The sequence below is a fragment of the Sebastes fasciatus genome, chromosome 4 (assembly GCF_043250625.1).
Source record: "Sebastes fasciatus isolate fSebFas1 chromosome 4, fSebFas1.pri, whole genome shotgun sequence".
Classification (NCBI taxonomy): Eukaryota; Metazoa; Chordata; class Actinopteri; order Perciformes; family Sebastidae; genus Sebastes; species Sebastes fasciatus.
In genome coordinates, this window is record NC_133798.1 from 28467349 (window position 1) to 28491551 (window position 24203).

A 24203-nucleotide genomic window follows, 5' to 3' on the forward strand; every position below is an offset into this window, starting at 1 on the left:
TTGTTCAGTTATTTTCAGCAGAATTGGTCAGCTTTTGATAGTTCATCATTGCACATGGATATATTTTAGTTCATTTTTATTTTTGTGGAATAAATTACTTCCTACTTACAATATGAGCCTCGTCATTGGAGCTGACCAAGGAGAACGAGTGTCTGCAGAAGGCAAGTGGAAGTTGGACATGCAGTCTTCATGAGTCAGAACCCTTCACATCCTGCAAGAGGTGGCGAGGACTTGACTTGACGTTATGGTGGACATGTGTACCAACATCTGGATGTTTGAGCAGTTTGCCCACAGGAAGAGGAAACAGGAACCAAATGTCAATGAGATCATTGACTGTTTTGGGGATTTTGTTTGAGATTAAAATACTCCTAAAATATTCATTTCTTTTGATGCAAAAGAAATGAATTGTTGCCGATGAGAGGACAGATCAGCTCCCACCTGTCCATCAACCTGTCTGTCCATCAGTCTTTCTGTCCATCAGTCTGTCTGTCCACCTCTCTGTGTGTCCACTACAGTACACATGTTGGACAGTAACAGGGTGTTGCGTTCACTGACCCTCAGGCTGATTTAAAGGTTGTCTGTTTCACTTTAACGCTGCTTTGACTCTCAGTTTCCACTTGTTATTTCCAGCAGCCTGCAGACGTCCAGCTCGCTGCTTCTTTTTATTGACGGGGAGGGAACGTGTGTGCGTGTGTTACTTGCACTGTGGGAACACATTTACAGTGTGGGGACTCCACAATGTTAACCGTTCAGTTTATGGTTCAGACTTTTTTGTTTTTTTTGTCAATTCACTGCAGAGTGACAAGAACGTGATTATTGTGTGTTTGTGCATGTATTCCTTCTCTCAGTAGTCTTATCATATTATCATAGTGGGTAAAACTGACCTGTCATTCATCATTTCATTTTTACACAAGAGTGATCATTCATCGTTTAACATGTTTGCTACGTCCTAAACTAAGTGGATCTCTCCTGCTGTATTGTTTTCTAAAAATGTCTGACAACATCAACGTCACAGTTTAGGGGCATTTCTATGACTGAAAAGTGCTCTATAAATACAACAGGTGGAGCCAACATGCTGCTCCTCTCCTAATGACATGTTTGAGCCTTACGCCTCATGTCCACATGGTTAAGTTTGGTGTCTGTAAATCCGTATAGTATACGGACAAAGAGTACAGAAACAAAGAAACAAAACTCTGGTGCTTTTTTTTACATATGCCGCTGCCGCCATTTTGGACTGAAAGTTTTCAAGTGTAGCTCTGCAGCTGGGCGCTGATGTTGACATGGAACGAACAGTTGACTTTCACTTCTTATCAATATACGTTCTTTGATTATGACCCCTAGTGTTCAACGCAAGGAAATGCATCTCTTTACGGATGATAGAAACACCACCACAGATATGTGAGAGACGCTACTGCATAGATATAAAGCTCTATCTATGAGTTACTGTTTTTCACCGTCCAGACCAGCGTTTGACGAGTCACATGATACATTTTTTCTAAGTGAAAAGTTTGTCTGCATATTTAGCTTAACGCTGGTAGCATGCTAGCTGTTACTTCTTATGTCTTTTAACTAAATAGTTCACAAAACTGCAAAATGTGTCGTCTAACTTAGCTTATAAATAATACTAATTCTACGAGCTTCCTGTGGAAGGAACTGTGGAGCACCTCAGGAACCATATTGTAGTTCTTCATACACCACTTATAAATGCTTTATCAAAGGTTTACAATTATTTATCAAGTTTCAAGTTATTTACTGTCATGTGCACAACAAATATAGAGAAACAGTCTTTGGCAATGAAAGTCTCAGATCTCAGCCTCCTTCCAACAATGCTCATTAAATAAGTAGAAAAAGAAAAAACACCCAAGTAAAAAAAATGAGAAGCCGAGACATAAAATAGTGCAGAAAACACTTCGGACTTGCACAGATGAGTAGAAGATGCATGTGTTTGTGAAGTAGAGAACATACGACTGGATAAATGAGACTTGGATTATTCTGCACTAGTTGTGTGAGAGTTTGATGTCGTGATGTAGTTTTGTTGTTGTTAAACGCGGCCCACATTTACTTCAACTCATCAAGACTTGTCCATGTTGTCGGATTCTCCGTTCACTTTGGAGGCATGAGAGAAAAACAAAGTTTTCTTCAAGTATTCAAAGTAACACAGGATGAGGTGTTGGTATACAGGTGGTCATTTAAAAGGTGAAATATTACCCAGGATCCTCAGTGCTCCTCAGTAAGTAGCAGTGGACAGATGTTAACATCTGGTCACAGACACAAATGGAGGCATTTCCTGTTTGTGCACAAATAGAGACATTACAGCTCCTGGTTTAAGAAGGGAAGGTGAAGTTAAAGGCTCTTTAAAAACAACAGAGGAGGAGTGTTTACTGTGCTCCTCCTCCTCCTCTTCCTCCTCCTCCTCCTCCTTCTCTGTTTCTCCTTCACACATCAGAGCAGCAGTTAAGAATCAACCCACCAACACTCACTCTCACTCTGTCTATTTCTATTTCAAACTCACTCATGGATTATTATCACCTTCTTCTGCTGCTGTGGACCTGCAGCTTCCTGCCAGGTGAGCGAGCGAGCATCACACAGATCAGAGAGAGAGAGAGAGGGAGGCAGGTGTTGCTGATGGACTCAATGTGAGATTGATTACAGTATAAATAGAGTACAGTTGGGGGTTCAAAAGGTGCACAGAGGGACATTAAAGGTGCTTTATAACTTATTTATTATTATTTTTTACACCTGAAGGAGCATCGGAGATAAAGACAGAAAAAATAAAAGTTTACAGATTTATTTGAATCTCTCTTTAGATTTTCAGCTTTTTCTGTTTAAAATTGTAAACTGGTTGTTCCCAGGATGCTTCCACTTAAAGCCTCGGTGCCTTCATGTCACTTCATTCATCTAGTGTAGGAATTAAAAAGTCCATTGAATCGTCTTATTTTGAAAGTCAACAGCTGGGGAAGTACTCACAGCTTCCCTAACAAGCATTTCATCACCTCAATGTGATGTTTTCTGTCAGTTATGGTGGATCTGACTGTGTCTTCATCTGCACATGTTTTTCTACCCTTACCAAAAAAGAAGTTTATTCAAGTAGCATACTTCATTTAAACTTAAAATAAGAGAGTAGGCTTTCAGATTACTTTTTATGTACTAATCGGAGATATACTTAACAAAATTATACTTAAGTATACTTGGCTTATACTGACAAGTATACAGAAAAGTGTAAGTAAACTTGGCTTATACTGACAAGTATACAGAAAAGTGTAAGTAAACTTGGCTTATACTGACAAGTATACAGAAAAGTAAGTATACTTGGCTTTTATTGACAAGTATACAGAAAAGTGTAAGTACACTTGGCTTTTACTGACAAGTATGCAGAAAAGTCTAAGTATACTTGGCTTTTATTGACAAGTATACAGAAAAGTCTAAGTAAACTTGGCTTATACTGACAAGTATACAGAAAAGTCTAAGTATACTTGGCTTTTATTGACAAGTATACAGAAAAGTGTAAGTACACTTGGCTTTTACTGACAAGTATACAGAAAAGTGTAAGTAAACTTGGCTTATACTGACAAGTATGCAGAAAAGTCCATGTATACTTGATTTATACAGACAAGTATACAGAAAAGTCTATGTATACTTGATTTATACAGACAAGTATACAGAAAAGTGTAAGTAAACTTGGCTTATACTGACAAGTATGCAGAAAAGTATATTTGGCTAAGTACTGTAAGTTCACTTAAGAACACTTACAAGTATACTTGCAGTAAAAACTAATAGAATGGTAGTTTACTGAGAGTATACTTTAAAGTGTACTTGGGAATGAGAACGGGCTGGAATTTCTGGCCATATTTTCGACATACAGCATTTAAATAAGATTTCCTCTCGGCCAGCGGGGAAATTAATGAAATGGTGGTAAGAGAAAAGGTCAGGAGGGGTCACCACAGTTGTGAGGAAACCTGGTGTTGGAGGAGCAGATGAACCCACTAACATCCTAATCTCTAAGCACCGCTGCTACTGGCAGAGAGAAATCGTGCAAATTTAAAATAAAATGAGAACCTTTTACTCCAAGTGGATGATGCCAGAGATCATTTTCCTCATTCACTCGGATTAAATTATGTTTCCATACATTGAAGCTGGAGCATCATGATCCCACCGGCCCCTAAATGTGATCTGGGTAGAGTTTGGTGCGATGGCTGCGAGGAGGTGGATGTTTCCCTGGAGGGTCGGCCTGCAGGTCAGCGAGCTCTCGCTGCTGAGGTGATGGGTTTTTCTCCAGGAACTCAGAGGGGGAAATGGGTTCACGGTGTGGCTTTTAGGCGGATCGTTAAACATCATCAGTCATGATGTTGTTGTTGCTGCTTGTCAGTCTGCGGTCGGTGACACCACACAGGAAGACATCCGCTACCACCTGTCTTCAGGCTAAAACACACAAGAAATCCCTCCTACTATGATTATCTAGTACCTGATTGAAGTGGATTTAACCTCCTTGATGTCCCAGACAGGTGTGATTAGTCACCTCTGGAAACAGATGTGTCCTGGCAGCTTCTGAATGTCACTTAAATTCTCTTTAAATGGACTCAATAACTGTCCTGTGAACTGTTGAATCTCTCTGACACGCTATTATAAAACAAACCATGGTAGAAATATATCTTGGCCGAGTGCTGCTGCCGGCCTGGCACCACAGCAGCACTTCGTAGCAGCCACAGACATGCACGGTGGTTTTATGTTGTCTGTAACGAAGACTCAGGCACAGAACAGTCCGCTGAATTTGTGTGAAGCATAAAAATGTTTTATATAACTAAAGAAAACTATATTTTTCAGCCAGTACTGTGTGTACGGTGGAAGTCGATCCCTGATACGTGTCATCTTATGTAAGGAGAAACTCTCACAACAAGCTTCATTCAAAAAATTCAGAATTTAATGTGTCCTGGCTGGAAGAAGTATTTATGTGACTCAGTGAGTTTTGTGAAACAGATGGAGTCACATTTGAATTCAGCTCATATTTAATCCAACAAGTAGCAGGTTTTCCAGTGAAACTTGACTTGTCGCTCGCTCCCTGTGATATTCAAAGAAAAAGCAACACTGAATACTTTGAGGTTTTAAGCTAATTCTTGACTTTAGAAAGAGTCGTTGACAAAACAATCTCACCACGAGGTCCACTTAGAGCTGTTCTGGAGCTTTTGATCACAAACAAACACTGAGTATGGCTAAAGCAGCGATATATACAACTGTATGTGTGAGTGCTGCTTGGTCAACGATATGTACGCCAAAAAAGGTATACTGCTAAGAAGTGAAAGTCATTTGATCGTTCTGTTGCAACATCTGTACTATAAGTTCACTTAAAGAAAACTTACAAGTATACTGGCGGTAAAAACTATTAAACTAGTGGTTTACTGAGAGTATACTTTAAAGTGTACTTTCATAAACTAAAAAATGGGCTACAAGTATATAACTAGTAAACATTATACCTAGTTCACTTGTAGTATAGTTCACATTATAGTTGCAGTACAAAATACAACTTGGATATAAACTAGTAATGTACTCAAAGTTTACTACTCTTACATTTAAAGTACACTTAAAAGAATACTTTTATAAACTTAAAAGAAGGCCAATTTAGTCCCAAGAAGTAGTACACTTACAAGTATACTACTAGTACATTGATATTAGTATGCTTATTACATAAAGTATACTTGGGATGATACTTGAACTTAAGTTTACATCATAAAAGAAACTTGAACTATACTTCTTTTTTGTACGAGTACTCAGTGTTTGTTTGTGATCAAAAGCTCTTTCTAAAGTCAAGAATTAACTCAAAGTGTTGCATTAAAGAACCTATATTGCCAAAAGGTGAAGCAGCAGAGCTACGCTTCCACCATTTTGGACTGAAAGCAACAACTGGACGGCAGTAAAACGTCAGCCTACAAAGAGACCCTAAAGGGTTATTTAGCTTAACCCTTATTAAACTAACTTATTTCTATTCTATTGTCATATTTAATGTATCTACTGAAATGTCCTGTGTTGAACAGTAAAATATTAATAATATTCATACTATTTTAACTATTTACTTATTTATTTATTAAACTTTTTGCCCGGCTGCTTCCCAGAGGAGCATAAAGTCAGCGATGGACAGAAATGGAAGTTAGAAAAAACACAGACATTGAGAGCAATCTCAAACTTTTTTTTTTTTTTGGATGTAGAAGAGGTTGTGTCCTGTGCTTTTGCCCTGCGTGTTAGTAAATAGCCTACAACTCCATTAAATTCTGCTGATGTCATGCTACTAGCACTACTAGCTACTGGCCGATAGCCGGATGTTTGGGAACAGAGACGTTAATACATCCACCACGGTACAGGCTGACAGCATACAGCCCATGGGTGTATTAGAAGATAATAAAAGTGATGAATTACAGCCAATATATCCATTATTACAGCCGCATACAGTCCCGTGGGTCCGATGCACGTTCATTATGGCGAGGAAAATAACTCTGGATTCAGCTGTTAGGACATAATGATTTAAATGTGGGCTATTTAAGTGTTCCTACTGGGAAGTTGATTTACCTAAAAAATTGATCCTCTGATTTACAGACGTCTCTTTATACATTCATGGACACAGACTCATTGGTGTTTTCAGTCCAAAATGGCGGCAGAGCTACGGCAGCGCCATCTAGCGGCTGTCGCCTCTTTGCTTCTAGACTCTTTGTTTATGCCGAATTTAATATTTGTGATTTGTGATTTAAAAAATCTCCTGAGTTGTATCACATACATCTTGTAAAATGTCCAGGTTTTTAAAGGGAGTTTGGCATGTAGATGCTGCGTCTGCTCTAACAGAAATCTGACAGGTCAGAAAATACTACGCAGACCGTCAGGGTGGTGACCTCTGACCTGCGCTGGCTGTCAGAGAGGCAGAGGGTTATCTGGTCAACATGAGCGTCAGGCTGCAGTGATGCTGAGCCAATAGAGCCGTCTGCCTGCCTGCTGGAGGAAGTGACACAGACTGCGTGAGGCTGCCTGACAGCGAGCAGCTAAATCACTCCCATCTTTGGCCTGATTAGACTTATTTCCTTACTGCTGCATCTGATTTGAAAACTGGAGCTAAAACAGCACAGACTTTGTTTCTCTTCGGACAAAAATATTCTCTCCGTTGCTGCAGTAGCTGGATACTAATCTGGTGTCGATTATTACAGCAGCTGGAAAATTCACCTAAGTATGAACACAAACAAGTCACAAAGGCTCCTCTGCTGTGTAGAAAATGTAAAAAATGTGTCCTGATTGTCAGCGAAGATCATCTGAATCAGTCAGATTATCCAGTGGCAGCGATCAGAGACTTGGATCTGGATCTGGTATCTCCGCTCTGCCAAGTCTCTCTCTCCGTCTCAGTCGCCAACAGCTCCGATAAATCGAGCCGGTCTCTGGCTCGGCTCAGACAGGAGCAGATTCCTCTCAGAAACAAACACACCTGAAAGGCAGAGATGATTTACCGATCATTCCTCTCTTTTCCAGTGGCTCTTATTTTTGTCCTCAGCAGCCAAATTCATCACCGCTGGCAAAGGGTCGCACAGCGCGCCGAGTTTTCCGAGTGCTCATTTACGCAGCTGGAGGAGACGAACCTGGAGCGCTCGGAGGGAATACTTCAGCATTCACAGAGGTCACAGAGGTCACAGAGGTCACGGTGAGGTCTGAGGGTCATTAGTGCCTGGCTAAGGACACTGAAGCAGAAGCAGCTATGATGGTCGAGGCTCGCACATTTAATTTACAGGAGAACCTCTTTATGTCTATCTTGGTGGTTATAAACCTAGGATGACATGAGATTACATGCGATTATACACAATTTCAATAACTTTAAATTAGACTATAATACGTAGAAGGAGGGTAAAATGAGATTAGATGAGATGAGTTGAGACCAGATTAAATCAGATGAGGTGATGAGATGAAAAAGACAACAAAAAAAAAAATATATATATTAGGGCTGTCAATAGATTAAAATATTTAATCACGATTAATCGCAAATTAGTCACACATTTTTTATCTGTTCAAAATGTACCTTAAAGGGAGATACCCAACCGTCCCGATAGTAGCCATTCATTGTAGTGAGACCATTTTTTTAAACTTGACCTCACTGTATAAAATGACCTGTGGTGACCTCTAGGATAATCACAGCCTCATGAAACTTTATACCACACAGGCTTTCCTAGCTAGACTGACACTAAGGGGGTTTCTGAGCAGTTTACACAACAGAAGTGCTCACCATCCAATCACTGAAAAATGCAATTCTTGCAGAAATCTCCAAATGTCAAAAGTTTTTGATCCCAAATCACAGCATGACTTTTTCTATGGTGTTCCTCAAGGTCTTGGTGCCTTAATGTTGTATTTTGGAGGGATTATTGATAATTTTTTCTCAATTCTCCAGTGGTAAAAAATTGTTAAATTTAGCACCAAATCTGTGTAACAAATGGTATCAACCCAAAAATTGACCCAGAACAACTTATGAGACATAATAGAGCATGGGGATGCCCATCTTCTATCATAATGTTCTAAACCCTTATACACTTTTATAACTTGACACACAGTGCTGAGCTGCATCTAAAATTGATCTTCAGGTTCCCAGGTTTCAGATGATATACACCACTTCTATGTGACATCTACTGTTGACCTGCTATCACCCCCTAAAGATCCCCTGTACCTCCCTAAAAAAGACAAAAACAGGTCTGTTGTGGGTCTCAGAGGGTTAATGTTGCAGCTGGTAAATGTGGAGCTAATTTTAATGAATTTATATACTGCTGGCAGTTTAACCTATAATAATAATACATCAGCATTTATTAGTTAATCTTAATCTGTAAAGTAACTAAAGTAGTAAGTACAAGTACCTCAAACTTGTAGTTAAGTAGGTTACAGTACTTGAGTAAATGTTCTTGATGTAGTCGTTACTTTCCACCATTGCTCATAAGTGTGAGTGCATACGGTTGATAGTAGCATTAATAAAATATATTAGAAGATATTGATTGCTTTGATAAAAAAGCTGAAATAGTTGGAAGATCTAAACACAAAACCACGAGGAAGGATAAATTCAGAGTTTTTATTTCTCTCTTGGTATTCCTCACAAATAAAGTCCTTCCAATGATCTGATAGAGGAAGAATGCTTTGGATTGTCTTTACTCTGAATTTATTATTTTTCTTTGGATGATGCAGATTGGACTTCTGTTGAAAGGATGAAATCATCTCTAGCCTCCTTTTTCCAGGCTGCTCTCAGTTTCCTTTGCTGGAAAATAAACCAGAGAAAGCTCAGTGACGTCATTTTCATCATCCGTTATTATCGGTTCCTTTTGTCAGACCTGGCAGCGCTACGAGGCCTTCCTGTCCTCTCTCCTCCTGTCCTCTCTCCTCCTGTCCTCCCTCCTCCTGTCCTCCCTCCTCCTATCCTCTCTCCTCCTGTCCTCTCTCCTCCTGTCCTCCCTCCTCCTGTCCTCCCTCCTCCTTTCCTCCCTCCTCCTGTCCTCCCTCCTCCTATCCTCCCTCCTCTTGTCCTCCCTCCTCCTGTCCTCCTTCCTCCTGTCAACCTACCTCCTCCTATCCTCCCTCCTCTTGTCCTCCCTCCTCCTGTCCTCCTTCCTCCTGTCAACCTACCTCCAAGATACAGGTTTTAATTGGAACCAGAGGAAAGTTAAACGTAGTAATACTACAGTCTAGAAATACTCTGTCACAAGTAAAAGTCCTGCATTCAAAACTTTAAGTAAATGAACAAAAGTATTATCATGAAAATATACTTAAAGTACCGAAAGTAATAGTACTTATTATGTAGAATAATTTATATTATATTATTGTATTATAATTATTGATGCATGAATGTGTTCATCATTTTAATGTTGCAGCTGATAAAGATGGAGCTCATTTTAATTACTTTATATACTGCTGGTAGTTTAACCTATATTAATACATCGTCATTTATTATATTTTGTTTTATTAATCTGAATCTGAAAAGTAACTAAAGCTGTCAAATAAATGTAGTGGAGTAGAAACATAGCAGAAAATGGAAATACTTAGGTAAAGTATCTCAAAATTGTACTTAAGTACTGATCTGGAGTAAATGTACTTAGTTACATCACTCCACTCCTTTTCATCGTCTGTAAGTACTGAAAAGAAAACAAACAAAATCCCAGTAAAACTGTTCATCAACAAATTAGAATTAAAATTTATTATTATGCTGATTATTATTTGTAGTAGGGCTTTCAATCTATTAAAATGTGTTATCACGATTAATCGCATGATTATCCATAGTTAATGATGATTAATTGCAAATTAATCACACATTCATTAATGTGTTCAAAATGTACCTTGAAGGGAGATTTGTCAAGTATTTAAAACTCTTATAAACATGGGAGTGGACAAATATGTTGCTTTATGCAAATGTAAGAATATATTTATTATTTTAAATCAATTAACAACACAAAACAATGACAGATATTGTCCAGAAACCCTCACAGGTACTGCATCTAGCATAACAAATATGCTCAAATCATAACATGGCAAACTGCAGCCCAACAGACAACAACAGCTGTCAGTGTGTCAGTGTGCTGACTTGACTGTGACTTGCCCCGACCTGCATGTGATTATCATAAAGTGGGCATGTCTGTAAAGGGGAGACTCGTGGGTACCCATAGAACCCATTTTCATTCACATATCTGGAGGTCAGAGGTCAAGGGACCCCTTTGAAAATGTACATGACAGTTTTTCCTTGCCAAACTTTAGCGTTAGTTTGGAGCGTTATTTATCCTCCTTCATGACAAGCTAGTGTGACATGGTTGGTACCGATGGATTCATTAGGTTTTATAGTTTCATATGATACCAGGATCTTCACTCTAGCTTTAAAACTGAAAGACAGTAAAGTTGGTCGGGTCTCAGAGGGTTAATACAAAAGCATGTTGTGTCAAATAAAGGCAGGGTGTCATACTAGCCTACTTTACGGGTGAGAAATACAACTCTGCAATTATTTAAAGATCTTTAATAAAAGACCATAATATTTGAAAAATAGAAATCATACCCAAAACGTTCAGTCAGTCCGAGTCCACCCAAAGAGCACCTGAGTGGGAACCATCCCTTTATTTCTAGCACCCTCTGCTGTAACCCTCAAACATCACAGCTCCAGTCACACTGAGCATGAGTCAGAACTCCACGAGGTCAAAGACGGCGTCTCAGCCTTCATTTAATATCCTCGAGACAAACCAGGAAACAGGTTGTTATTCTGCCTCACTGAGACGACACACACACACACTGAGAGACGGTCGATAAGATTCACCTTCAGACTAAAACCACCACTTCCACTGAGAGAGGACATCTACAGGAGGGAATACTGGGAATACTGGGAATACTGGAATACTACCACTTCAACCAGCTGCTGAATCCACAAACAGAGTTTTACAAGAACAAAGTCTCAAAGTGAAAGTAACTTTCAGGGAACAGGGAGTGGCTGAGCCGTCTGCCTGCTGTGTTTTCAGCTTCACTCAGAGACTAAATGGCTTCCAGATTAGAGGACGATCTCTGCTGTTCTGTCTGCCACGACATCTTTAAAGATCCTGTCATCCTGTCATGTAGCCACAGCTTCTGTAAAGTCTGTCTGCAGAGCTGGTGGACAGATAAACACGTCCAAGAGTGTCCACTTTGTAAGAAAAGACATTCAAAGGACTTCCTAACTCCTAACTTGGCTTTAAAGAACCTGTGTAAGAGTTTGTTACAGGAGAGAGCTCAGAGATCTTCAGAGGCTCTCTGCAGTCTGCACTCTGAGAAACTCAAACTCTTCTGTCTGGACCATCAGCAGCCGGTGTGTCACATCTGCAGAGATTCAGAAAAACACACCAACCACAGATTCAGACCCATCGATGAAGCTTTACGACAACACAAGAAGGAACTTCAGGAAACTCTGGAGCCCTTAAAGGAGAAGTTAAAGGTTTTTAAACAAGTTAAAGTGAAGTTTGATCAAACAGCAGAACACATGAAGGTCCAGGCCCGACACACAGAGAGGCAGATTAAGGAGCAGTTTAAGAAGCTTCACCAGTTTCTAGAAGAGGAAGAGGAGGCCAGGATGGCTGCACTGAGGGAGGAAGAGGAGCAGAAGAGTCAGATGATGAAGGATAAGATGGAGGCTGTGAGTAGAGAGATAGCAGCTCTTTCAGACACAGTCAGAGCCACAGAGGACGAGCTGAGAGCTGAAGACGTCTCATTCCTGCTCAACTACAAGGCTGCAGTGGAAAGAGTCCAGCAGCGCCCCCTGCTGGAGGATCCACAGCTGCTCTCAGGAGCTCTGATAGACCAGGCCAAACACCTGGGCAACCTGACCTTCAACATCTGGAACAAGATGAAGGACATGGTCTCCTACACTCCTGTGATTCTGGACCCAAACACTGCTAATCCAAGACTCATCCTGTCTGAAGATCTGACCAGTTTGAGACGAGGAGAGAAACAGCAGCTTCCTGATAATCCAGAGAGGTTTGATTACGACTACTACTCCTCTGTCCTGGGCTCTGAGGGCTTTAACTCAGGGACTCACAGCTGGGACGTCCAGGTTGGAGACAGTACAGGCTGGTTCCTGGGTGTGTTAGCAGAGTCTGTCCGGAGGAAGGGAGTCATATGTTATGGATTATGGACATTAAGGATATTTAATGGTGAATACAGAACATTCTCCCCACCAGGTCCATACACTGATCTCGTAGTGCAGAAGAAGTTCCAGAGGATCAGAGTGAATCTGGACTGGAACGAAGGAAAGCTGTCGTTCTCTGATCCTGATACTAACACACACATACACACCTTCACACACACTTTCACTGAGAGGATGTTTCCATTCATTGCCCCTGTGGATGAACTCCCATTGAAGGTTTTACCAGTGAAGGTCTCTGTGACTGTAGGACAACAGAAATAGATGATGATGATGATGGTGATAATGATGATGCTGATGATGGTGATGATGATGATGATGATGATGATGATGATGATGATGATGATGATGATGATGATGATGATGATGATGATGATGATGATGATGATGATGATGATGTTGATGATGATGATGATGACGACCGACACCACTGCCTTTAACAGGAAACAGCGGCGTACAGAGCTTCAGAGAGCAAGATTATTGATTATATCTTTAATGTGAAGTTTCTGTGTATTTGAACAGCAGGTTCAAACATTGATTTGTTTATTCATGTAAAGTGTTAAAGAGATTTTATTTCACATCATCTGTTCACTGTAATTCTTTATTAGAAATGAGATTAAAGCTTCAACTGGAAAATTAAAGTGTCTCATGAAGCAGAAACTGGCGGTGCTTTTGTTTTTGATCTGAGGTTGTAACTTTAAAATGTAATATATACTGTATATAGATATATCTATATATATATAGATAGATATATCTATATACATATAAGGGCTGAAGAGTTTCTGTTCTAGTCCTCAGTAAAACTACCTGTCAGAGTCAAAGCTTTATTAAATGTTGCTTTATACATCAGGCTTCAGTCACACAGTCGTGGAAACCTGCTGTTAGTAATCTGCTGCAGTCAGATGTGTGAGAGGACGACTCTATATGTCTGAATGGTACAACGTCCTCTTTACTAACACATGTTATTTAGTTTAGTTTCACTTATTTTACACATATTTTACTCATATTTTTCAGACATTTTTCACATATTTTACTATTACTTTTCTGATATTTTTCACATACAGTATGTATGAATGGTAGAAAGTTGTCTTTACTAATATATGGTATTTAGTTTAGTTTTCACTTATTTTACACATATTTTTCTGACATTCTCCCAGATTTTTCTAACATTTTTCAATATTTTTTTTCACATGTTTTACCAATAATTTTTCAACATTTTTTGGGGATATTTTTTCATATATTTTATATTCTCCTGGAAGGTGTTTCACATTATTCCCTCCACATACCTGAGGGGAAGGCCTAAATGTGAGGAACACGTGTGTGTGATTTAGTGTTTTCATGGGAAAGTGGAGGAGAACCAGAATCTGATTCCAGTCCAGAAGGGCTCTGAGAGGAAACTGGTTCTTTCAGTGATGAAGAGGAGTTTACGTTTTCCTTCAACGACTTCTTCGATTACAGACTTTCCTACAAAAAAGGGTCATAAAGCTCCTCCGTTCAGGTGATGGAGAGACAGCAGAGAGACAGTTGATGAGGACTGGTTATACTGGGCAGCTTCCAGTTTGATGAAGCGTGTTGTTTCTTCTTCTGTGTTTCAGATCTTCAGCTCTGCTTCAACTTCGACACAAAGAACTTCAAGATCTTCTCTGGTTCCAAAGAAAACCAGTTTGGATACACAGTCCAGCAGCACGAGGCGGGAGGACGCCAGTGGTGAGAATCCCAGTTCACTGTTCATCCACCACACCCAGAAACCAGTCTGTACTGGTCCGTCTATATCTATAGAAACCAGTCTGTACTGGTCCATCTATACAGTATCTATAGAAACCAGTCTGTACAGGTCCATCTATATCTATAGAAACCAGTCTGTGCTGGTCTGCACTGTCTGTCCACATACAGAAACCAGTTTGTAATTCCTTTTCTCAGTCCAGACAACGGTGACCTGAGAAATGAAGGTTCGTACTGGTTGCCGTGGTGTTATTAAAGAGATACCATGACAGCTGTTTAAATTTAACAGGTGTTATTTAATCAACTTACCAGTTAGAGAACATCTGGCTGACTTGTGCTCCAGTGTGATGAGTGATGTGTTAGAAATATGAACACGTAATGTTTCAGTGGAAATTTAAATTTTCCACCGTGTGATGTAACTGTAGTCTGTCATATCTGGATCAGGTTTAAATAAGACGATAGATATTAAGATAAATGACTGACTAAATAAATATTATGCACTGCTTTTTAAGCTTTAGACAGTGTCTTCAGGTAGACAGGCAGTCTCTCGGCCTGTCTGTAGAGTTGAGGATTTATGGGACCCGGTGGTCTGTCAGAAGCGTCCTGGGAGACTGGATCTAAAAACCTTTGACTCTGAGACGTTTCCAAGAAAGTTGGTTGTTGGTTTCTGTCAATGAATCATGTTGAGAAGTCAGACTCATGTTGGGATGACATGTTTTTCCACCCATGTGTCTGATAAGTGGAGCAGCAGGACGTTATTTACTGTCCTCTCTGCTATGCTGTAAATCAGGATCTCATAATGTAGATCTGATCCTATACGGCCTCAGAGATTATGATTCTCTCTCTGGCTCTTCTTCATGTTTCCAAGCTGCTGTTGGATTCTCAAACACCAGGAGACACGTTTCAACCTCCAGCTGCTTCCTTTTACTCTCTTCCTCTCATTTAATTTCTATGACGGTGTATCAGGTCCATTGTAGGTCAAAATAAATAAATTACGGAGACAGGGGAGGGGGCAGTATTCAGAGAAAGAATTCAGAAATTCAGTGAGATTATAAAGTCACAAATTTAAAGGAAAAAAACGCAGACCTTTTTTTTGTCAAGGAACCACATCGCTTCACTTTGCAAGGTTGGATCAACCTCATCACAACACGCCACCGTTAAACACTACGCAAACGCGAGCCGCTGAGTGCAAAATATATTCATTTTATTAGTATTTATTTATGTGCATAAAAGAACACAAGAAGAACATGAAAAGAAACTCGCTCAGAGACCATAAGAACACTATAGCAACAAAAGTCAGACGGTGGCTGGCGGTACCACGGTTTTGCACAATTTCAGAGTTTTATTGTCATAAATTTGTGAGTTTTTTCTCATAAATTTATGACTTTATTATCTCAGTGAATATTCAAGTTTTTTTTCTCATAAATTTGTGAATTTTTTCCTCATCAATTTACAACTTTATAATCTCAGAGAATATACAATTTTTTTCTCATAAATTTGTGAGTTTTTTCTCATAGATTTATGATTTTATAATCTCAGAGAATATAAATTGTTTTCATAAATCTGAGTTTTTTCTCATAAATTTACAACTTTATAATATCAGAGAATAATCAAGTTTTTTCTCATAAATTTGTCATTTTTTCTCATAAATATATGACTTTATAATCTCAGAAAATATTAAATTTCTTTCTAATAAATTTGTGAGTTTTTTCCTCATAAATTTACAACTTTATAATATCAGAGAATATTAAAGTTTTTTCCTTATAAATTTATGACTTTATAATCCCAGAGAATATTCACATCTTTTTCCTCATAAATTTGTGAGCTTTTTGCTCATAAATTTACAACTTTAATTTCAGAAATTCTGAGTTTTTTCTTGGAATATTGTCCCTCTCCCTCGGCTCCGTAATTTATTTTTCAATGGCCCTGATTCGCCGTCGTACATTTCAGTTTATCTTATCTCAACTCATCTGATCTCATCTCGAGTCACGTCTCATCTCACCTAATTTCATTTGATCCCACCCCTTCTCCTATTTTTATATGACGTGTGTATTCCAGTCACACTGAAAGTCCATTAATATAGTAAAATATCGTCTCATCACAATTTGTGCATTAAATCAAATCTCATCTAGTTTTGTCTCATCTATTCTTGTGAGAAATTGAGAAAACAAACAGGGCAGGATAGGTTAGACGTAATCCAGTCTAATCCAGGGATCCTATATAATTAGTGTTATTTTAAAGGCAGCAGGCGTCACTGAGGAGATGAGGAGAAATTAAAGGAGATAAAACTGAAAGAAGTAAAGATCTCCAGTCTGTTGTTGTTGTGTCTGCGGTTGCAGGTGAACTTGTGCAACATTTCCGGTTCTCTTTTTTTAAATCTGGAAACATTTGAGCCGTGGTGAATACCTCGCAGTCTTCCAGGATTACAGAATCTTGCCGCCTTTGAAGTCGCAGGTAAATAAGTGGAAAGTATTTTGCGTTTGTCTCCTGCGTCCTGAGGCGGAGTGGCGGATCTGGAAACTATTTGTTATTCCCCAACCTCCCTCTGGGAAGCCCATCACGCTGCTCCGTGTGTGTTTTTAGAGGAGGGATCTGACGTCGTAGTTCTGCAGAGTTGTTTTTCTACACAGACTGGTGACCTTTTACATTTCAGCTGTTTGTCTGCTGCTGTTTTCCAGACAGACTCACCTCTTCTCTTCTCTTTCCTCCATCATTGCTCTCAGGAATATTACCCATAAACCATCAGGGACCTGTGACCTCCGACACTCCTCACAACTTTATAGTTGTAATGAATTTTGACCAGTTTTATGTTTAAATTTACACATTTTCAAGTCCAACAAACATTTAGAAACGTTTCACTGTTACTCAAGAATGTGCCGTTTCCATCTAAACACACATAAAGACGTGCATTTGGGTTTGTGAGCAGTTTTATTTCAGGTTTTAAACAACTTAAGGGAACTCACAACTACCACTGAAGCTCAGAGGTAAAATCTACTCCAGATTCATACAGCTGCCTGTTCAGCCATTATAGATAATATGATTTAACAGTAAACCTTTTTGTATAAAATATTCCTTCATAAAGAATCGTCAAACTATCATACATCTTAAATGCTGAATCTTCTCTGTGTGCAGAGGTAGAAGTCAAGTTCACCAGCGAACTTCAGCTGAGAACTAAAGCTGCGTTCGGACCGACTTCAGTCCTAATGAACAATCGCAGCCCTCCCGCTCATTTGATTCAGGCAAAAACAACGCAGGCTCGTCTGGGACAAGACCTTAACCTGGCTCATGACAAATTAATATTTCTACTGTTTACCTCACAGTGGTTAAATCCTGTCTCAGAGTTTTACAACCTACTGCTCAGTCTTCCTGGATCGTATTTTATTGTCTCACCAAAACGTTCTCACTCCCAACTCATCAAATACCGCCGCTTGGTCAGCGCCCCTCGTCATCGGAGATCGTCACACAGGGTTACCCTCTAGTGTTACTTTTGGACGGACCAGGGGCAACGTGTCAATATACACTCGTTACATGCATAGTGTCCTTTCAAAATAAACTTTCGTTTTCACAGTTTAGGCAAAACAACCACTTAGGTAGGGTTAGGAAACAGCCGTGGTTGACGTTAACTTCACTGACTAATGACTCACGTGACTAAAGACTAACGTGACAAAGTAAGTCAACGTAACTTTTAGTTTCACACGGGACACCAACAGCGGTCTCCTGGTTGAAAGTCTTGTGTTTGTTTGACCCAACCTCCTCTCCTCCCTCCCTCCCGCTCTCTCTCGCTATTAATACTACATGACTGCTCCGACCGTTGAATAACGCCGTAGGTGAGTTTACATTTGTGTTAATTGAAAGCGCGGTTCGTCACATACTGTCACTAAAGGGCGCCTCCATGCGTTGGTTTCCAATGCCGAGGGGCGCTGACCAAACGGCGGTATTTGACGCCCTGGGATTGAAAATGGTTTGGCTGTTTGAGGAGTTGGGAGTGAGAACGTCCTGCACAGTTATACCAGTAAACCTAAATGAACAGAAGAAGGCTCACCTGAATGTCATGTTTCCATTGTTAATGTTGTGATATTGACATTTCAAACTACGTGTGAATTTTTCCTGTTGGAGCCACTAAAGTTAAACGTGTTGTCTGCAAATCAGATCAGCTTTATTTACAGTTAACGTGTCTCAGCGCTGAAATAGAGAATATAAATAACCCTCTGGAGAACTCTAATAAAACTAAAGTAGAACACCATGTGTGAGGATGCTGTTGTGTCTGTTAGAGGTCGACCCCGTTGACCCCTGTCGACCTCTGAGGTCAAACCTCCGGCGGTACGTGTTAACAGAGACGAGTGTTTATGTGGCCTGGCAGCCTCCACGCTGGAATCTGTGTGTGTGTGTGTGTGTGTGTTTGAGGTTTTCGCCTCACATCCAACCAGCGTGCCGACCGACCACGCTGCCACCGCTAAAACCAAACTGCAAGCACGGCTGAGCAGCTGTTGATTTTCTTGCATTTGCATTGGTTCATTTAGTGGTTTAGTGTCTTTTTCTCGACTCATAACTGGGCAAAGTCAAGAAAAGAGAAAATGTAAATCATTTTCCAGCAGCAGCAGTGGAGCATGAAAGCATCAAAATGTCTAAAACATCTGCAGTAATCTTCAGTGGCTGTATTTAAATGTGCACCCTCTGGACTTGTGGGACCGTGACGTGTTCACCGTCATCACATTAAATCTGCGAGGGGATGAAATGCTCTATTAGATGCACCTCAAGTGTTTTTCCATGGAGATGAATTGAAATTTCTGACCCTGTAATTCATTTCGAAGTCTTCTGAACGGTTCTTAACGGAACAGTGTGTAGCATTTAGGGGAATTTAACAGCAGGAATGGAATATGATATTCATAACTATGTTTCCATTAGTGTATAATCACCTGAAACTAAGAATGGTTGTGTTTTCGTTACCTTAGAAAGAGCCCTTCATATCTACATAGGGAGCGGGTCCTCTTCATGGAGTCCTCCATGTTGCTCCTCCATGTTTCTACAGTAGCCCAGAACGGACAAACCAAACTCTGGCTCTAGAGAGAGACTTTCACATTTTTTTTGTTGATGCGGCAGCTTGAATTTGGTGGCGTTGCATGCATGGTGTCATTTCAAAATAAACTTCCAACGTAGGTTTACTTAGTTGGTTTTACTTGGTTAGGTCTAGGAAAAGATTGTGGCTTGGGTTAAAATAAGTACATCTGTTACGTAAAATAGCTACGTTTGTTAAAGGAGCAATACGTAGCACTGACAGCAAGTGTTTAAAATGGGTAACAGAAGTCCAAATTCAAAACATTGGAGTCGTGGCCCATCGGATCAACGTATTCTCATACAACGGTTCGTATGATATCTTACGAAAAACGTATTCCTCCTTTTTCATTAATTTTCCTACAAATGTCCAGCAACACACGACAATTTCCACTTGTTACATACATACAGTCTTTCCAAATTAAATATGCGTCTTCACAGGAAACAACTTGGTTAAGTTTAGGCAAGAAAACTACTTAGTTAGGTTCAGGAAATAATGGTGGTACAAATAAATCACTGACTTCTGGTTTCACACGGGACAGCGGTCTCCTGGTGAAAGTCTGGTGTTTTTGGACCCACCTATCCACCCCGACCTCCTCCCTACGCGACCGCTCTTTATACTTCGCGGTTCACATACAAATTGATTTTGTGCTGACCATCACGAAAAAAAATTGAAATTCGTATGTATGTACACGAATCAATACATTAAATTTCCTGACTATTGGTGCCTTCAAATGAAACTCATGAGCTTGTGTTTACAACATGGGAAGTCGTGTACATGATATGCTTGCCGTTCAAGTGGTTAAGTCGTGAAGAACACCGCTGCTAAGCAACTGTGATATTAACGTTATTGTCGGTGTCTAGAAGCCACAGAGGCTAACAATTTAGCAAGCTGGTAAGCGGGTAACATAATGCAGGAAATGCAAAGCGGCAAAGGAGGAAAAAGATGAGGCTGTTGGGAATATCAACATTTTTCTCAGACATATTATAAAATTACGAAGAAAAATAACATACGACTAAAATTACAATATATTAACTTATTATGCACCGAAAAAATGAACTTCCATGGCCTCCGCCATTTCTGACAATGTCAACAAACACGTCCCAACTCATGAACTCGGAGCTTTCAGAAACTTTCCACTTACGAGGTTGTGAATACGACAAGAGGGGGTGCGTTCATATGGACTCTTCTCGTGAACACGGTAAACACAACGCCATCATTATTCATGAACTGCTGTGCGACCTGGCTGATATATGAAATATGATTCTCTTTCTTAAGGAATAAACAAGAAGAATATTCTCTCTTTTCTCAGTATTGTTCCCTCCACCTTTATCTACAAACCCACTGCAGAGTAACGCCGGTCCAACCCCGTACAGGACTGTTTTTAGGCTCTGCAGGAGCTGCAGGAAATCAGTACTTAAGTAACAAACAGCCCAATAAAGCAGTAGCAGGAGAGGAGCGGGCAGGTATAAATGACAGCACCTGCTCAGGAAATGATCAGCTTGATGGAGTGATGTCAGAGGGCGGGAGGCGGGTCTGTGTCTGCTGCTGCAGGATGTGGACTCTGTGGTTTGTCAGCGCTGCTCTCCGCCCGTTTGATGTGGACGGGAGACACATTAGCAGATTGAGGGTTTGCGCTCCACTATGGCATCTCCTCCAGTATGTGACTCAGACCTCTTCCCAGAACCGCCGTCCAGACCACATGTGGAGCTGTTTACTCCGGTTAACACTCATAACCGGCTCGCTGGGTGACACTGTGGCGGCAGGATCTGACCTCTGAGTTCATCAGCACCAAACTCTACACTTTATTCTCTGTATATGGAATTAAATCTATTTATTAGGTTTCTGTCTACAACATGCACCACACCACAGTTAAATGATTACTTCACCAGAAGTCTGTGAGGATTGAAAAGTGCTCTGAAAACTTTCTCAGCTTGGATTTGTAACAGTGAATTTTAATGACTCAGAGTCTCAGTGACAGAGAAAACATCACAATGTCCACAAGAATCTGCAGCCTGCATGTCTTCTCCATCACCCAACTGCTCAGTATGATCATAACACTCAAATATAGTTTAATCAACGTATCCTCATACAGTGGTTCGTATGATATCTCACGAAAAAAGTTATTCCTCCTTCTTTCGTTCGAATGTCCCGCAACACATTTCAATTTCCACTCGTTACATGCACACAGTCTTTTCCAAATAAACTTCCGTCTTCACAGGAAACAACTTGGTTAGGTTTAGATAAGAAAACAACTTAGTTAGGTTTAGGAAAAGATGGTGGTTTGGCTTAAAATACCTTCTGGTTTCACACGGGACATGACCGCTTCTTCTGGGCTAAAGTCCTGTGTTTTTTCACCCACTCATCCACCCCGACTTCCTCACTACGCTGTGTTCGCTGCTCTTTATATTTATATATGGTTCACAATTACGTGGATTACATCAGAATTGAATGATGAATTTTGTGGGATATATACAAATTACAGTTCAGATTTGCCTTAAGCCGTTGTTTGAGACGGGTCTTAAGAGTGGAATATGTCAAACACACATTCACAATAAATCTAAATTATAGATTTAACACCAGACTGACGGTTAAACTACCATCTGGCTGACAGCAGGGTTTCTTAGTGTGGGTCTATCGAGGGTAAACCATCACTGTGTGTTGCTTCCTGCATCGTCTCAGCCTCAGGTGTGTGTGTGTGTGTGTGTGTTTCCAGGTTGTTGGTTGGAGCTCCCTTTGAATCCACGGGGAAGCAGCAGACTGGTGATGTGTTCAGGTGTCCGCTGGACACCAAAAACTCTGCAAACTGCACCAGGCTCAACCTGGGTGAGTAAACAGGGCTGGGACGATACACCTATCTTCTGATTCGATTCTATCACGATACTTGGGGGCCGATTCGATATGTATTGCGATTTTTAAGTAAGGCGATTCGATATTATGATTTATTGTGATTTTTCTTAACTTTTTTAACACTAGACCATGGGGGGAAAAGTTGAATCATACACTTCATGGGACTTTTACTTTGGAAAATCTCTAAATTAATCCAGTAAAAATGTTAGATTTTCAGCATGTAAGTCAAATATATCAGTCATTGTCAGGAATTATTTATTAATTTCCCTCACAAATTAGTATTTTCTTTTTAATTTATAAGGGACATGTAATGTTTTATATTTCTAGTGAATATAATTTATCAATCTTATTTCCATATATGTATTTTGTATATACAGTTCCCTTGTTAATTTTGAAAACCAGATGTAGTCACACGTGTATACTTCCTCTAACTTCTCCAAGGTGGTCTCTAGCTCTCCCGTCAGCTCCGTCCTCTTTATACATCCATGGTCAGCTCCATCGGGGCCGTTTGAATGCATTTAACATAAATGTCAGTATATGGGTGCTCTACAGTTGTAGCGTCGGCCCATTTGACCACGGAGATGAGAGTGACTGCCGGCTTGACCGCACGTTAACGCGATACGATAACGTTTCCTGTCCTTGACAGAGTTAGCATGCAGCTTTAGCCGTGATGTCTAGCTCTGCTTTACGGAACGGATATGACGTCACGTTACTCAGACTACAACAGTAAAAGTGGTAACTTCCTTCTACCTCCACATAGACTCAAATGAAGCAAAGATATTGATTCTGGCATTAAAGAATTTAATTTAAAATTGTAAAAAAAAAAATCATGATACATAGGTGAATTGTTTTTTTTCCCACCCCTAGTGAGCAACATGCAGACACGTTCATCAGAGTCACAGCATGTGTCCACGTTGAACCACATGACAGAAGAATAAGATATCTGAGACAAACACTGAACCTCTGATGTTTACTGACTGTACTGTGACTCCACTGTGTAAAGTTTAGTGATGTTTTGAATCAGGGAAACTTTCTCTGGACAACGTGTCTGAGAGGAAAGACAAGATGAGGCTGGGGATGACGCTGACCTCCAACCCAAAAGACAACAGCTTTGTGGTGAGTCACATGACACACAGAGACCACCTCCACATCAGCTCAGCTTCACTTTAAATGACCGAAGACCTTTGTACTATCCTTAAAAGTTACCCCTGTGTCTTTTTGTCCCTGCTGTGTGTGAATGTGTCCTCAGACCTGTGGTCCTCTCTGGTCTCATGAATGTGGAAGCTCCCTGTACAGCACAGGAATCTGCTCCAGAGTCAGCCGAAACTTCAGACTGTCCCACACCATCGCACCCGCCCTGCAGAGTAATCAATACACATCCACCCATCCATTCATCTCTCTGTTCCTCCATCCAGCTATCCATCCATCCATCCATCCATTCATCATGTCCTGTATCTTGTATTGTTTATTTATTATCTTGCAGGGTGTGAGACGTTCATGGACATCGTGATCGTTCTGGATGGTTCGAACTCCATCTACCCGTGGTACGAGGTCCAGGACTTCCTCATCACCATCCTGCAGAAGTTCTACATCGGCCCAGGTCAGACGCAGGTCGGTTCATCGCTGAATGAAATCCAGTGGGATTCAATATTACACAAATAAAAAACACCCGAAAGTACATTTTTCAGGGTTTATCATATTATATTTGTCTAAGATTCCTCAGGATGTTTTAATATAATGGATATAAATATATCAGATATCATCCACCTCTGATACGATACAGATTTTTCACAACAATCTACAGAAGAAGAGTCTGAAGTTTCTAGTTCATGTAATTTATTGTTCAATAATGTTTTTAAATCCATACAATGAACTGTAGTTTCAGTGTCTCGTCATGATCTAAATGTTGTGTAGGAGGCTTTTCCACTCACAGATTTA

General features: G+C 40.2%; 2 protein-coding genes across 3 annotated transcripts in view; both read left to right on the top strand.

Moving 5' to 3' along the window:
* Positions 1-2440: 2440 nt before the first annotated feature.
* Positions 2441-24203, top strand: part of itga11b (integrin, alpha 11b) — a 51425-nt gene continuing 29662 nt past the window's right edge. The window contains exons 1-6 of one of the 2 annotated variants that reach the window (XM_074633384.1): positions 2441-2566; positions 14236-14347; positions 22132-22241; positions 23290-23381; positions 23515-23629; positions 23749-23876. In XM_074633384.1, the coding sequence (XP_074489485.1) occupies positions 2515-2566; positions 14236-14347; positions 22132-22241; positions 23290-23381; positions 23515-23629; positions 23749-23876 (609 nt within the window). In that variant the 5' untranslated portion in view covers positions 2441-2514. Of the gene's footprint in view, positions 2567-14235; positions 14348-22131; positions 22242-23289; positions 23382-23514; positions 23630-23748; positions 23877-24203 lie in introns of those variants that run through there. The other variant, XM_074633385.1, reaches the window with a different exon arrangement.
* Positions 11410-13357, top strand: LOC141766491 (nuclear factor 7, ovary-like). Its single transcript, XM_074633404.1, has one exon. The coding sequence runs from the start codon at positions 11504-11506 to the stop codon at positions 12902-12904; it is 1401 nt and encodes a 466-aa protein (XP_074489505.1). The 5' UTR covers positions 11410-11503; the 3' UTR covers positions 12905-13357.

Coding starts and splice junctions, on each gene's coding strand:
- LOC141766491 (XM_074633404.1), top strand. CDS start 11,504: ATGGCTTCCAGATTAGAGGACGATCTCTGCTGTTCTGTCTGCCACGAC.